This window comes from Larus michahellis, chromosome 1, assembly GCF_964199755.1.
Source record: "Larus michahellis chromosome 1, bLarMic1.1, whole genome shotgun sequence".
Lineage (NCBI taxonomy): Eukaryota > Metazoa > Chordata > Aves > Charadriiformes > Laridae > Larus > Larus michahellis.
Window position 1 is genome coordinate 206,983,062 of NC_133896.1, and position 15,008 is coordinate 206,998,069.

At 39.8% G+C, this 15,008-nt stretch overlaps 1 protein-coding gene across 5 annotated transcripts in view; it reads right to left on the reverse strand.

The window, feature by feature from the left end:
* Positions 1 to 14,941, reverse strand: part of DYNC2H1 (dynein cytoplasmic 2 heavy chain 1) — a 178,237-nt gene extending 163,296 nt beyond the window's left edge. For 4 of the 5 annotated variants that reach the window (XM_074570728.1, XM_074570750.1, XM_074570719.1 and 1 more), the window contains exons 1-13: positions 14,511 to 14,941; positions 11,878 to 12,048; positions 10,729 to 10,864; positions 10,293 to 10,411; positions 9,575 to 9,719; positions 8,543 to 8,775; positions 5,775 to 5,909; positions 5,564 to 5,677; positions 5,258 to 5,369; positions 4,960 to 5,084; positions 3,448 to 3,623; positions 1,878 to 2,073; positions 556 to 651 (exon numbers count right to left, since the gene is read on the reverse strand). In XM_074570728.1, the coding sequence (XP_074426829.1) occupies positions 556 to 651; positions 1,878 to 2,073; positions 3,448 to 3,623; positions 4,960 to 5,084; positions 5,258 to 5,369; positions 5,564 to 5,677; positions 5,775 to 5,909; positions 8,543 to 8,775; positions 9,575 to 9,719; positions 10,293 to 10,411; positions 10,729 to 10,864; positions 11,878 to 12,048; positions 14,511 to 14,711 (1,959 nt within the window). In that variant the 5' untranslated portion in view covers positions 14,712 to 14,941. The remainder of the gene's footprint in view (positions 1 to 555; positions 652 to 1,877; positions 2,074 to 3,447; positions 3,624 to 4,959; positions 5,085 to 5,257; positions 5,370 to 5,563; positions 5,678 to 5,774; positions 5,910 to 8,542; positions 8,776 to 9,574; positions 9,720 to 10,292; positions 10,412 to 10,728; positions 10,865 to 11,877; positions 12,049 to 14,510) is intronic. The other variant, XM_074570739.1, reaches the window with a different exon arrangement.
* Between the last annotated feature and the right edge of the window lie 67 nt (positions 14,942 to 15,008).

Genomic DNA, 15,008 nt, shown 5'->3' on the forward strand with positions numbered 1-15,008 from the left:
AGCATAAGAAGTTCCACAACTGGACCTATTCCTAAAAGACAAAGGGCAGAAATCATGTCAAATAGGAGAATATGTTGTGCCTTTGAACATTCCTGCACCATCACTGTCTTAGGGTCTGTACACCAAAGAAATCTGTGGCATTATCTGCAGCCAGCCCAAGGAAAATTTAAGAGACAGTCTGGGAACTTTTTCCAGGAAACTCTCGAACCTACAGTTTGGTCTGGTCTCCCCACCGTTTTCTGTCAACTAATCCCAACCCCAACATCACTTCTACTTTCAGCCCGATTCTTATACTCTGTCTTGCGAAACAGTTCTCAGGGGTGAGTTCCCGATCATTTCTGTAATGCTTGCTCTGGAGGCATTATTCTCTTGCACAACACAGAGTTTATGGGCACGTTATAATTCTCCAGCCATTCTCGCATTGTAAGAGTATTGGAAGAAGGTGATGTGCTTCAAAGTGATCAAAACTAGTAAACTGACACACAGAAAAAGCAGCACAGAATATGCACAGATAACACTGAAATTTAAAATAAAAAGAGAGAGGAATTCTTTCACCTTAATTATCTGTTCAAATGCTAGAGCAGACTGCAACATCATTGGCTTCTGACTCTCAATCATTTGTTGATCAATAGAATTATAAAAATGTGCCACCTGTAAAAACGGAGAGATTAAATTTACAAGAATAGATAAAAATATTTATATGCCTATAAATGTAATGCAGGATATTTCTGAAAGTATCACACAACCAATCCCATTAAGAAATGAGAATTAACTATAACCGTAAAATGCTTACAAAAATAAAGTACATATGCAACGCTAATGTGATCCTATCTTCTTCTAGTGATGAATTCTAATAGCAAAAAAGACTGCTACTTACACATGTCTGAGGTAGTTATACTTCACCTTAAGTGAAATAAGTTCAGTCTCAAATTTATTATAAGTGGAACAGTTCCACTATTTTATGCCAATGCAGGCATCTAGTGCCATTTCAGAGGCCTTCAATATCCGTGACATCCACCAGGATATGGCATAAGACCTAAAATAGATCTATTTACTTTCAGATTGACAGCTGGAGTAAGAGAGATACCCTACAACTTGGTCGTTGTCCACACATAGACATCTAGTGCCTTTTGAGATGACGAAGGTTTCTACTTGGATTCACCTGTCAGTGATCCAGGTGCATGGGTATTTTGTAGGTCTTGTGTCATCTCTGCCTTAGCTGTGCAGGTATCTCGGATACCAATGACACCTCACGTGAAACTGATTTGAGCCTGTCTAACTACATAAGAATTTTTATCAATATATATGTGTTTTTTCTTGCATCTTATAGCAACAGGAGAAAACTTGACATGGTCTTTCGACTGAAATATAAGCCAAATAAAAACTTACGTAGCATTGAATACAGTAAAAAAAAACAAAACAAAAAAACCCAACAACAACAAAAAAAAGAACCCAAACACACATTTCCATTAAAATACTTATTAGTGTATTGTCACTTGAAAACTAGCAATGGTGAGGACAAGCTGATCCATTTTATGACATTTTCCTTCAGTTATAATTATCAGAAAGTGAGACTAAAACCAGGAGATCAATAAATCACTTGTCATATTTCTGTATATTCATACAGTAACTTCACATGACTTTAATATTATAATTAATTTCGTTTCAAAAGAAAACACATTCCGAAATTGTAAAGCATTTCTTTATTTTTGTTCTGTTTTAAGGACTTAGCTAATTTGCTCAAGAAACAAGGCACTTTTATACAAACACAGCAAAAAGCTCAACCACACAGTCAGAAGAGATAATAGTCTAGAAAAGTTCTACTACTAAAGCTGGGAAGTCAGAACAGGAAGTTATTATGACATTTAATTTTATACCTGTTTGAGGATGACTGCCTGCTTACAGAACTTCTGTGCAGTGTTTGCAACGTGCTGTATTTTAGCTGGTATAGCAAAACCAAGTGCTGATAGCTGACGTACTTCTCTTAGGAGAGTTACCAAATGATCTGAATAAAGGATGTTTAATGTTCCAAAAACATGATCCAACTCCATTACAGGACTATTAGCTTGGATGCTAAATCAAAATCAGAGAAACATATTATTGAATATAATTTGATATTGATCCTTTCTTAGGTGCATTTTATAATAATATAATAAACAATTCTAAAAAGCTTGATGACATTCTATTACATTCTTCTATGTTTATTAACATTTTAATTTACTCAGAAATTATTCTAGTAACCTTTCTCTTAATTCAAAGTGAGTGGAGACAAGAAGAAATGAACAATGCCTATTGGTTTTGCTCAAAAAGGTTTTCTGGCTTATTGCAATAGTTAACATGTAACTCGTAGCTAGACAGTATTTCTCAAATACACTGGATCCACCCTACTCTCTCAAACTGGCACTTTACAGGCCCCAGCCTTCAGAACTGCAAAGGGGGCGAAATTCTCCAAGGGAACCAATCCAAGAACCAGGAACTGAATCAGTGGAATCTCTTGGTATACACAATCAGATGGTAATAAGAACATCAGCTTATGTTTAGATTTTACTCCAATTTTTTTTTCTACTGCCGTAATGCTTCTACCACCATCCTCCTAGGCTTCCTTCATAAAAACTTCAGCTTTCCTAATTTTTTCACTTTTTTCCTCACCTTTTTCTAGTTCCAATAGCCATTGCATTCCCCTCTGCAGTGAGCTACCTCTTTTCTTTTCCTTTTAATTAATCTCTTCACATCTTTTAAAATCTCTCACTAACAACATTTTATGGTACTAATAAATCAGATGGGTGTTATTAGATTGGATTGCTGTCTCTGTTTATTTGTGATAATTGAGTATTTTTCATAAAATAGAAGTCTACACATAAGTATCAACTCCTGTATCCTCTGAAACTGCAGACAAACACTTTTTTCAAATAAAGTTTGTAACACTCAGATGCAGAAGGAAGCTATGTGGCCAATGAATTAAACAAAACGTTAAAATATATTTCAATATCCCATAAAGTAATTTCATTATTTTGGGGAACACAATTTGTGAGGTTTGAATTGATTTTCTTACCCTTCTTCCATCTGCTCCATTTAGATTGCAGAATTTCTTGTGAGTAGCAATTCATTTGTTACTCTACCTGTCATCTGTATATCACAGCTACACTCTAATCTGGTTTCTAGACATTATCACTATATGGATTATAATGTATAACAACAAGCAAACACAACATGTCTTTCACCCCAGGTGCTACTAGAAACTGCAAAATTAGTTATCAACATTGTCCTGTATGCTTCACCTTACCAACCAAGCCCGGGCAGGATGATGAAATGATAATAAACTCTTCCATTTTTTTTCTCCACTCATTCTCAATTCTGTCCATTTTTTTTTATTTCCTTCGTCAAGTTCTAGACTACACTACACTACAGATTTCAGCTTAAACATTATTTAAGCAAGAATGTATTTACCAAAGTCCTGACTTGGGATTTGATAACTCTGTCTGGATATTCCTAGACCAATCATCAAATTGCTCTTGTTCATATACTTTCAATTGTTCCAGAAAAGAATATGCACTTCGATGAAAACTTTGAAATCCAGATAAGTCAGACAGAAGAGCCTCTGCCACCTTGATAGCATCATCCACCTTAAACACAATCAGAAAGAAAGGAAGCTTAACTTCCCAGTATTCAATCAGAAAAGAAAAATCACCACAATAAAAATCAGCATTACAAAACATCCAACTGGGATTCAAAACTGATTAGAAAAAAAAAAAGTGAATCCTGAATTGTGTCCCAGATGTTCAAGTTCCCATTACGGTAAATTGGGTCTGAATAAGTTGTCCACTACAGGTGTACACCACTATTAAGATACCCGAGAGTATCCCACCAGGTCTTCAGTTAATTCTCCATAAAGGTACAAAACTACCCTGTGTCCTTTATTGTATCTATAAGGTCTGTGCCAATACTCAAAGCTATTTTAGATGGGATTTCTCATCTACATGCGGACAAACTAATCGAAACCCTAGTCAATACAATCAGTGGAGATTTGAGAGCAATTTAAAAAATTTAGCACAGCCTAAAGGAGACACAGAAAACTGACACACATCAGCTGAACTGCTCTCTAGGTCTTTAGCAGACCAAGAAGAAATCGCAAAACCTCAGCTGCTGCTGTTCTCTCTGTAGGACACGTAACAAAATAACACCTTTAAGACCTCCACCCTGTGTCCCATTGAGCGGAAATGGCACCTTGAGATTTCTGCAAATCACAGGTGAATGCCAAAAAACTGGGCTAATACTTATCTTAGGATACATGACTTCTACTGTCATTCAAACCTATAGTTATTGTAAATGGCACTTACGTTTAGCAAAAACATTTTGCTTTTAGCTAGTCAATACTGTCCAAAAAAAGTTGGAGAGTTTCCAACTAAAGGGTAAATATAAACTAGCAAAAATAACATAAGTTAAAATAGTCACATATGTGTCAAACTCATTTTGTTGTAAGAGACCACAGAATCATTCATAGTTTACTTTTACTACAGTCTCTGAAGTAAATTCCCTGGCAGGCGCTGACAGAGAAAAGTACAACCAAGAAATCCCTTTGATTTCAAGGGGACACTACACAGGTTACTAGTAACAAGTGAGAATTAGGATGTGAGAATCTGGCTATCTGTAAATCATATACAATTTTAACATGCAAACCAAAGGGTAAAATTTAACAAAATGTCTCCACTCAGAATTTTATTTTGCCAAAAAAATAATGAAGTCATAAAAGCAGGCAGTTCAGTGTATTATGAAAAGAATGTCTTCTGGGACAGTTAATAAAATTCAACTTAGCAAGTAGCACCACTGATAAGGAATCTTGATGATGTAACTCTTGGGAAGTTCACAATTTTTCTGTGGGGAATTCCCCACAGAAATCTCAAATACCATGTTTTACTTTCTATGATAATATTGCGCCTGAACAGTAATGGAATCTGTTACCTTCAGCTCCAGCTGCCGTACCCATACAATGTTATTGACGACTTCAGAAAGGTTTTTGCCAGACAGTGGTCCAGAAACATCACCAGGAACGCCATGGCATCGAGTTTCAAAGTCTGTCTGATAGCCTAACACAAGCAAAAGATTCATGTTAGGCCAGAAACCTAATAGAAGCAGCTTAAAATTTTACTCTAATTATAAAAACATACTAGGGATACTGACAAAATACTAAAAGTAAATAAAGAATTCTAGCATTGGCAAAAAAACTAATGCAATTAAATACTTTTAAATACATTTTTACCTTTGACATAATCTTGAAGTCTTGCTAGTAGTGTTTCCCTTTCAAAAAGCAATTCTTTGCTTATATTTGGATGCTTTATCAGTTCCTTATATTTCTGAAATGTTTGAAGAAGCTGGAATATGAAGTTAAAAAAATTTATCTCTTTCTCCTGAAAAAAAATTAAACATATTCTAACACTACTCGTTAGTGCTCTTCATAAGGACTCTCTTTGGCTCTAAGTACCTATTCCTTTGCTCTAAACTGACTACTTAAGAATTCAATAACTTTACCTGTAGGAAAGTTTTCAGACTACAGAAATACTCATACCTGCTGAGGACTGTCCTGAATTTCTGAAATAAATTTCTTCAATTTGCTTGCTATTTTTTGTTCCGCAGGTGCAATAATTCTTTCATACTGACAGACTGCTGCTTTCCATAATGGCTAGAGATAATGAGTTCATACGTTACTTTAAGACTATTCATATACATCATAAAAAGTCACAGAAAGAATGTGAATAAATTAAAAATACGCATTATACCTCTGTGTATGGATTACAGTGTACAGGATTTAGGCCAGCAAAGGGTTCAAACACCTGGGCAAGATGTAAAGCATTTTGTTCTCCAACTGGCAAAAACAATGTAAGTTTTTCATACAGTGTTCTAATAGTTAGAACCTATAACAGAAAAAAATATTTGATATATTCAACGTATTTTCACAGAATCACAAAATCATGGAATTTTTCAGAGTTGGAAGGGACCTCTAGAGATCACCTAGTCCAACTCCCCTGCCAAAGCAGGATTGCCTAGAGCACATTACTCAGGACTGCATCCAGGCGAGTCTTGAAAGCCTCCAGAGAAGGGGACCCCACAACCTCCCCGGGCAGCCTGTTCCAGTGCTCTCTCACCCTCACCGTAAAGAAGTTTTTTCTCATATTTGATTGGAACTTCCTATGTTCCAGCTTGTGTCCATTACCCCTCTTCCTGATACTGGGAACCACTGAAAAGAGTCTGGCTCCACCCTCCTTCAACCCACCCTTTAGATACTTGTAAACGTTAATAAGGTCTCCCGTCAGCCTTCTCTTCTCCAGGCTAAAGAGTCCCAGCTTTCTCAGCTTTTCCTCATAAGGGAGATGCTCCAATCCCTCAATCATCTTTATTGCCCTACGCTGGACTCCCTCCAGTAGTTCCCTGTCTCTCTTGAACTGGGGAGCCCACAGCTGGACACAATATTCCAGTTGTGGCCTCACCAGGGCAGAGTAGAGGGGGAGAATGACCTCCCTTGACCTGCTGGCCACACTCTTCCCTATGCAGCCCAGAATTCCCTTGGCCTTCTTGGCAACAAGGGCACATGGCTAGCTCATGGATAATTTACTGTCTACCAAGACCCACAGATCCTATTCTTCAGAGCTGCTTTCCAGCAGGTCCACCCCTAACCTATACTGGTGCCTGACATTCTTCCTCCCCAGGTGCAGGACCCTACACTTCTCCTTGTTGAACCTCATTAGGTTCTTCTCTGCCCAGCTCTCCAGCCTGTCTAGCTCACGCTGGATGGCAGCACGGCCCTCTGGGGTGTCAGCCACCCCACCCAGTTTGGTATCATCAGCGAACTTGCTGAGCATACACTCTGTCCCCTCGTCCAGGTCGTTGATGAACACATTAAACAATACTGGTCCAAGTATTGACCCCTGGGGGACACCACTGGTTACAGGCCTCCAACTCAAGCCTACTCCATTAAACACAGCCCTCTGAGTCCTGTCACACAGCCAGCTCTCAATCCACCTCACTATCCCCTCGTCTAGTCCACACTTCCTCAGTTTCCTAAGGAGGATGTTATGAGAGACAGTGTCAAAAGCCTTGCTGAAGTCAAGGTAGATGACATCTGCTGCTCTGCCCCCATCTAGCCAACCAGTTTTAACATCATAGAAGGCTATGAGATTGGCCAAGCATGATTCACCCTTGGTAAATCCATGTTGACCACTTCCAATAACTTCCTGCTCTTGAACGTGCTTGGGTATGACATCCAGAACAAGTCGCTCCATTACCTTGCCACGGATGGAGGTGAGACTAACTGGTCTGTAGTTCCCTGGGTCCTCCTTCCTGCCCTTTTTGAAGACTGGAGTGATATTGGCCTTCCTCCAGTCCTCAGGCACCTCTCCTGTCCTCCTTGACCTTTTAAAGATGATGGAGAGTGGCCAAGCAATAACACGTGCCAGCTCTCTCAGCACTCGTGGGTGCATCTCATCAGGGCCCATGGACTTATGGCTGTCCAAATTGGCCAAGTGGTCTCTAACCTGATCTTCCTCTACTGGGGAAAACTCTTCCTCTCTCCAGACCTTCCCCCTTGCCTCCAGGGCCTGGGATTCATGAAGGACAGCTTTAGCAGTGAAGACTGAAGCAAAGAAGGCATTCAGTAACTCTGCCTTCTCCGTGTCTTCCACCACTAGGGCACCCATCTCATTCCTTAGTGGGCCTACATTTTCCCTAGTCTTCCTTTTTCTATTGATATACTGAAAGAACCTCTTTTTGTTACCTTTAACCGTGGTGGCCAAGAAGAGTTCTGCTTGAGCTTTTGCCCTTCTAATTTTCACCCTGCATAGCTTCACTACATATTGGTATTTTTCATAAGTAGCCAACCTCCTTTTCCAAAGATCACAAACTTTCTTTTTTTTCCTGAGGTCCAGCCAAGGCTCTCTATTTAGCCAGGCTGGTCTTCTTCCCTGTCTGCTCGTTTTCTGGGACTTGGGGATGGCCTTCTCCTGAGCTTTTAAGAGTTAATCCTTGAAGTAAGACCAGCCTTCCTGGGCACCTTTGCCCTTCAGGACTGTCCCCCAAGGGACACTCTCAACCATGCTCCTAAGCAGGCCAAAGTTTGCCCTTCGAAAATCTAAGGTGGCAGTTCTGCTGGCTTCCCGCCTTGCTTCACCAAGAATCGAAAATTCTATCATTTCATGGTCACTCTGACCAAGACGACCTCCAATCTTTACGTCCCCTACAAGACCTTCTCTGTCACCAAGCAGCAGGTCCAGTAGGGCACTTTCCCTAGTTGGCTCCTTCACCAGCTGTGTTAGGAAGTTGTTTGTTTTTTTTTTACATAAAACTTACATTTAGAAGCAAAAAGCACAAGCAGCACAACCCACCTCTCTCCTTTTTACAAGAATCTTTTGAAAGGCTCAGGCAAACGTGGATTACGGAATGCTATTTGACTCTGAAAAGGCTATAAAAGTGTTTTAATTCCTCTTTTTAACTTAAAACAATGTTGTTTAATTCTGTGTCTAATGAAATAAATGTGTATAATTCAAATCTCTACCTCATCAAGACGTTTTTCAAGTCTGGCTAACAATTCAGGGCAATATTTCTCATTTTTCCATGGATGGAGAGTATAACGTTGCCACAGTTGTCCAGTTAGGTACTCACAAGCTGACACCCACTGCTCACAAATCAAGATGCCAGCCTTTAGATTTTCTTTAACACTGTGAAAAGCATCCTCCCACAGATTCAACGCTGCTAATTTTCTCTGAACATATCTACCTAGCGAGCCACCTAGAACACAAAAAAGTATACAAAAGCAATATGTTAAGGTTGCTCAAAATAATTCCTTTAAACTCCAGATCAAGTTCCAAATGCATTTTTAAAAAACTAGTGTAATGTCTTAGTTTCAAACCACACAAATGTATTAATAACTGATCATTTTGTTTCAAATTTAATAAATTTAATAAATTTTCAGATTTAATAAATTATCCATTTAACATCTCCAAGTTAAACAGCGGTTGCTCCAACATTAGAAGCTGACAGATTTGGATTCTGGAATCCAAACACAAGCATTTGTCTTTATCAGCAGCTGTACCCACCTAGCCTTCCCCCCACGCACACACACATTTGGCTGCAGAAAACAAACTCACTGTCTTATCCCTGTCCCAGAACAGGGAACTGCTGTTGTGCAAATGAGAAAAGCAACCGCTCTGCATGTCCTGCTCTCACCTCCACACAGACGGAATCAACTTTCAAATGGGGCTTTTGTACAAATAAGTTTTCTCCTCTGGGAAAAAGACAAGGAGTCAAACAGAAACAAGACAAATCCAATCCACAGGCTGAGAGATATCCAACTCCATCTTGTTATTATCTATCATCTTCCCAAGCATGTGTGAAGGCATCTACCAGAACCGGTTGAATTATTGGATACTATAAGTCAAACAGCATTCATGGATCCTAATTACAGTAAGAAAGCACCTTAGTGCAGTAGGCTATCACTGGTGCCTTTTGGAAGAAAGCGGCCTCTGCTCACACATTCGTTTTACTTTTTCTCAACTGTTCATTTAATAAAGACTGCATGAAGATTTACCTATTACATCCAAGAGATTATGCATGCGTGGCTGTGGATAAGGATCGTGTTCCGTTTGTCTCCACACACCATCAACAGTATCTCTCGTAGTCTCCACCAAATCCACAACTTCAAATAACGAGAGACTATCCAAGTTGTAATAATCCTAGAAAAAAATATCCTTAATACAAATACTTTGCAACTAGTATTGTAGAGAAATTTATATTTTCTTGAAGCTGGAAATTGCTATAGTTTCTTGGGGTTTATTGCTTAACAGAATATGTCATAATCCTCTCAAAAACCAAGCATTTGTGTAAGTTTACCCATGGGAACATTCCATTAATACCTTAAGCGTTATTTGAGAAAATACTTTACAGGTGCCCAAAATTTTGCATGATAAGAGTTCATTATTATCCTCCACATTTTCACTTTTTTGTTTTATAATTTCATTAGTCAATTTCCAGTTCACAAACTGTAGCATACTGTTGTATTTCTACAGCAGCTCTTAGGATTCAATGGTCAAATCTGCTCCCAAATAAATGTTGGTGTTGCCCTGCACCATTGTCACTAGAAACTACATAAATGTAATTTAAAGTAAGATTTTGCCTAAGAAAAATATAACTAAATAGTTATAAATTCATCTATTTGAAAGGATGTACATATACTGACATATATTTCAAAGAATAATGTTTTTACTAAGTCTATAAATATATCACTGATCACACAAAAGAAAACATACTTTTGCAATGTCCTCAAATAGGTCTTTAAAATGAGAAGCTCTCTCTTTACTACACCATTTACTTCCATGATGAGCACAATCTATCCAGAACTGAAATTCATCTGTTGGTGTAAGTATAGCTGCAAATAAGAACAGATAATGTTTAAATATGAAATACATGAATGGTCACAAAATATTTTCATTGAGAACTTACTTTCTAAAGCAAATTTTTACTATATGGCTATGTAATTACCCTTGAACTTCTGACTCTGACTAGATGCACTAACAAGTTCATATCAAGAGGCCAGAGCTGATCGTCACTAATTCATATTTACTCAACATGACCTGTCATATTTCATACTCTGCAGTCACTGGGATAATGAAGACTGAAAACTTAACCTAGAAATCAATGATTTCCCCATAATTTAATTATAAAAGACGTAACCACAAAACGAACCTTGCACATCATCTTCGCAGAATTTTGTTCCTGTGTAATTTGGATCTGATCTTCTGAGAACAGTACCCAAGCCAGCTTCAAGCTCACTTAAAAGTTTCTGAAGCTTGGGATCAAATGTTTTACTCCATCTCTCATCCTGCAATGAAAATTTCAAAAAATGTGACTATCATGATAGAACAATTACTATTTCATCCTAAAATCTTAAAAACCAAATAATTCAGATTAATAGCGTTAAGCCACCACATGGTGAGACAGTGGTGAGACATTCATTTTCCATAAAGTCATGGAAAAACATCTTATTCTTTTCACTTATCAAATCATAATGATACTGTGCAATTTTTTTAGTCACAAATTTAAAAATCTGTTGTTGGATTTATAAAAGCACTAAAAATGTGTTCAAAATTCTTTGTTAATTAATTCTCTTAAGTTAAATAAATATGGAATCTATTTCTATAGTAGAATATGCAAATTGCTACAATCAAATATTGCAAGTTACTGTGTTTTTCTAAAACTATTTTATTAATGTGGTGATATATAAGAAATTAAAAATATTTAAATGCTGAAATTCTGCTTGCTTAGCTTTTGAAATACAGCCATGGTTAATGTTTTTGACAAAAAATCCCCAAAGGAAATACATTCTTTAATGGAATAGAAGAAAAAACCTAAGAACATTTTAAACTTGTGAAAAATGTGAACATTGTGAAAAATGCAGCTATACAAATTAATCTGGAACCTAGCACACCTATCTGCCACATATTACAAAAATAATAGTTTGCACGATACTGGCCTATGTGTTTCAAATAAAATATAAGATTATTTTAGGATTATCTAAAGCAGGAAAAGTATGCAAGACCGGAATTACTGGTGGAAAGGAGGTAAGGAGCTGTCGTCTCCATTAACTACCAGTCAGTGTATTCCACATTTCTAGTCAGGCATACGTATGACCAGAATCCTCCCCTCATCCTTACTGATCAATAGGAGGTAAAGTACTTTATTTAACTTAGAAATTAGAACTACCGTTCTTTATTTAAGCTCTTGAAATATTTGATTTTTAAAACATAAAATACTTATCTCAGAATACTTAACATGCTATGGATTTCAATGTTTCAGTATAAATCTACAGAACATTTAAATCAGTATACTGCTCACCTTCAGTAATACTGGTGCAAAAACTTGTCGTACAGCTTGATAAAGGGTGTTTATTGGTGAATCTAGCATAGATGACACAAGAATATTACTATGAAGATTATCTTCTGTAATTACATCAGGCCGCAGCTTAAAGAACACCAACACATTATCCTTTGACTCAGTAGCTTCAATCTGTAAAAACCAAGGAGACAGGATTTGTTTAGAAAACTGTCATTGACTGCATATTGTACTAAATCACATACACCATTTACACAAATGATTTACATCAAGAAAAAAATTATAAAAGACCACATTACTCCCTATGGGCTCTGATAACATTCTGTTAGTGTCCGATTTGATCAGAAAATCAAAACCTGTATTATACTCGTTCCTGAGTTGAGAGGAACCTGAAATATAAATTCCAACATCAAATACCTAATGCCTTTTTCATTATAAAATATCTGTAAATACCATAATTACTTATGCTATTTTGATTTTGAAAACTTCACTTACCACCTTCTGGGGGCAAACCAGAAACTTCATCTTGTGCGTAGAGAAGACTAAGCATTATTTTTTAAATTTATGTTTTTTGCATGTTTATGCTACATAATTTTGGGAATAGTTTTCTAAACATTCAAGTATTGTCCTCCTGAGTCTGTAGATACATAACTCTACTGCAATTCATAGATTTCTCAAGGACAGAGAAAAGACATGCTCCTTCATGAGTAAAATCTTCAACTTGTAACACGACTCTTGCTCCTTGCACAGTCCAACTTATGGGTAAGGTTCCAAAAGTTGCCATAAGATCAATTATTGAAGCTATTTGTGGCCGAGAAGAATTCATAAAACAGGAAAACATTATTAAACATTTGATGAAACAATAGCAAAAAGATACGCTAGCAAAAATCCCAAATTCTGTTCAATTGTAAACATCTGTGAACTTTTTTCTGTTAAAAGAGGGATAGTAAAAACAGCTTTCAATTTTGCTGGACAGTATCAATTTTACTTTCTTACCAGGTCCTTAGCCCAACACCTACAGACATCGTTTCACTGAGACAAAAGGTGAACATTGTAGCCCCTATGTGCATCTCATCTTCCACAGCTGCTGACTGTGACTTTGTATATCAGACAGTGGCTCACAGCACATCCCAAAAAACACTACATGTAAATGTTCACTCTTGCATGAACGTAGCATACACTAGGAGTACACAGATTACACTGATGATTACACCAGAAGGTATGTAAATTACTGGTCCACACGGTAGTTCATATTTTAACGACCCATTACGCTGCCATCAGTGCACAAAAAACCCATCACTGACCTAACAGACACCATAGCAGAGTGATGGGACACACGTCAAGCCCCGGGCTCTGCCTGTACGCTCTGTGTGGCAGGGCACCACACCGTGTCCTGATTACATGGTGACATTCACTGTTCATCACGCCCCACAGTATCACTCGGACACCGAGAGACACTCGTTGAACACAAACACTGAGAGCAGGACATTTCACACAATAAACCTTCAGATTTGCTCACAGCTGGACACATCAATCTGCAAAATGCATGATTTGGACAAATACCCCCCGTGGGACTTGACAAATATCAGCCCATGTGCCACATATCAGGCCACCCTTCCTGCATGGACACTGGCAATGCCATCCTTCCAGTCACCTGCATACACCCTTGCCCAGGAACAACCCAGACACAAGCCTCCACCTGGCATTTGCAGCAAGGTGACAAGGCATTCTCCAGGTCGCATGACATTCATACAGTGACAATATACAGCACACTAAAACTGCGTAATCAGCATGGGCATAAACCAACAACAAATATATCACTCAGCTGACTATACAGTCTTCACAGACTGTACTGTATCCAGCTCTGGAGCCCTCAGCACAGGAAAGGCATGGACCTGTCACAGCAGATCCAGAGGAGGGCCACAAAAAAGATGAGAAGGATAGAACATCTCTCCTGAGGACAGGCTGAGAGACTTGGCATTGTTCAGCCTGGAGAAGAGGAGGCTCCAGGGAGACCTTATTGTAGACTTTCAATACTTAAAGGGGGCCTACATGAAAGATGGGGACAAACTTTTTATCAGGGCCCGTTGCAATAGGCTGAGGGGTAATGGTTTTACACTGAAAGAGGGAAGATTTAGAGTAGATATAAGAAGAAATCTTTTACCATGAGGGTGGTGAAACACTGACCCAGGTTGCCCAGAGAGGTGGTAGATGCCCCATCCCTGGGAACATTCAAGGTCAGGTTGGACGGGGCTCTGAGAAACCTGATCTAGTTGAAGATGTCCTGCCCATGGCAGGGGGGTTGGAACTAGATGATCTTTAAGGTCCCTTCCAAGCCAAACCATTCTATGATTCTATGTCTGTGCTCATTGCATGGGAGTTGGACTAGATGACCTTTAAAGGTCCCTTCCAACCCAAACCATTCTACTATTCTTGGGACAGTAATTAACGTAGCAGACACTGAGACCAGCACAGATACTTGCAGCAGGCTGATGTCTCCCAAATCAGATACCACTCTTTCACGACCACTAAACCTGGGCCGAACCCAAGGCTCTGCATCCCCGCTCGCACCGGGGGCCGCGGTGGACACGCCGGATCCGCCGGGGCCTGCTCACCCTCCGCTGACACCCCCCTACCTTGTTGGACGCGGTGAGGCGGGTGCCCGAGCGCCGCACGACGAGGAGGAACTCATTGCCGTCGTCCAGGAACCTGGCCAGCTCCGGGCGAGCGTGGAGCCCCGCGGCCAGCGCGGCGGGCCCCACAGCTGGATCCACCTCGAAGTAGTTGGCAGCCGTAGCTGAAATAAAGCGCTTCCGCTTGTCTCCCTCCCCGGCCATGCCGGCAGGACGTGGCCTCGCCGGGCAGGGTCAGGGCGGGGGTGGATGCGGGGCCGCACGGGGGTACATGGGTGGGCTGGCGGGAGAAGACCCAAGGGGCGGGAGGGACGGCGGCGCACACCGAGGCGCAGGGGGAGGCCTCCCGGCGTCCCCGCGTTGCCAGGACCCGTCGCTATGGTGACTGAAAATGGCGGCCCTGGCGCGCTCGCGAGATCGGTCCGGCTGACGGCGAGGGAAGCGCCGCCGCCGGCGGGGAGACAGGAGGCGATCGAGGCGCTCGGCAATCGGCAGGCGGAG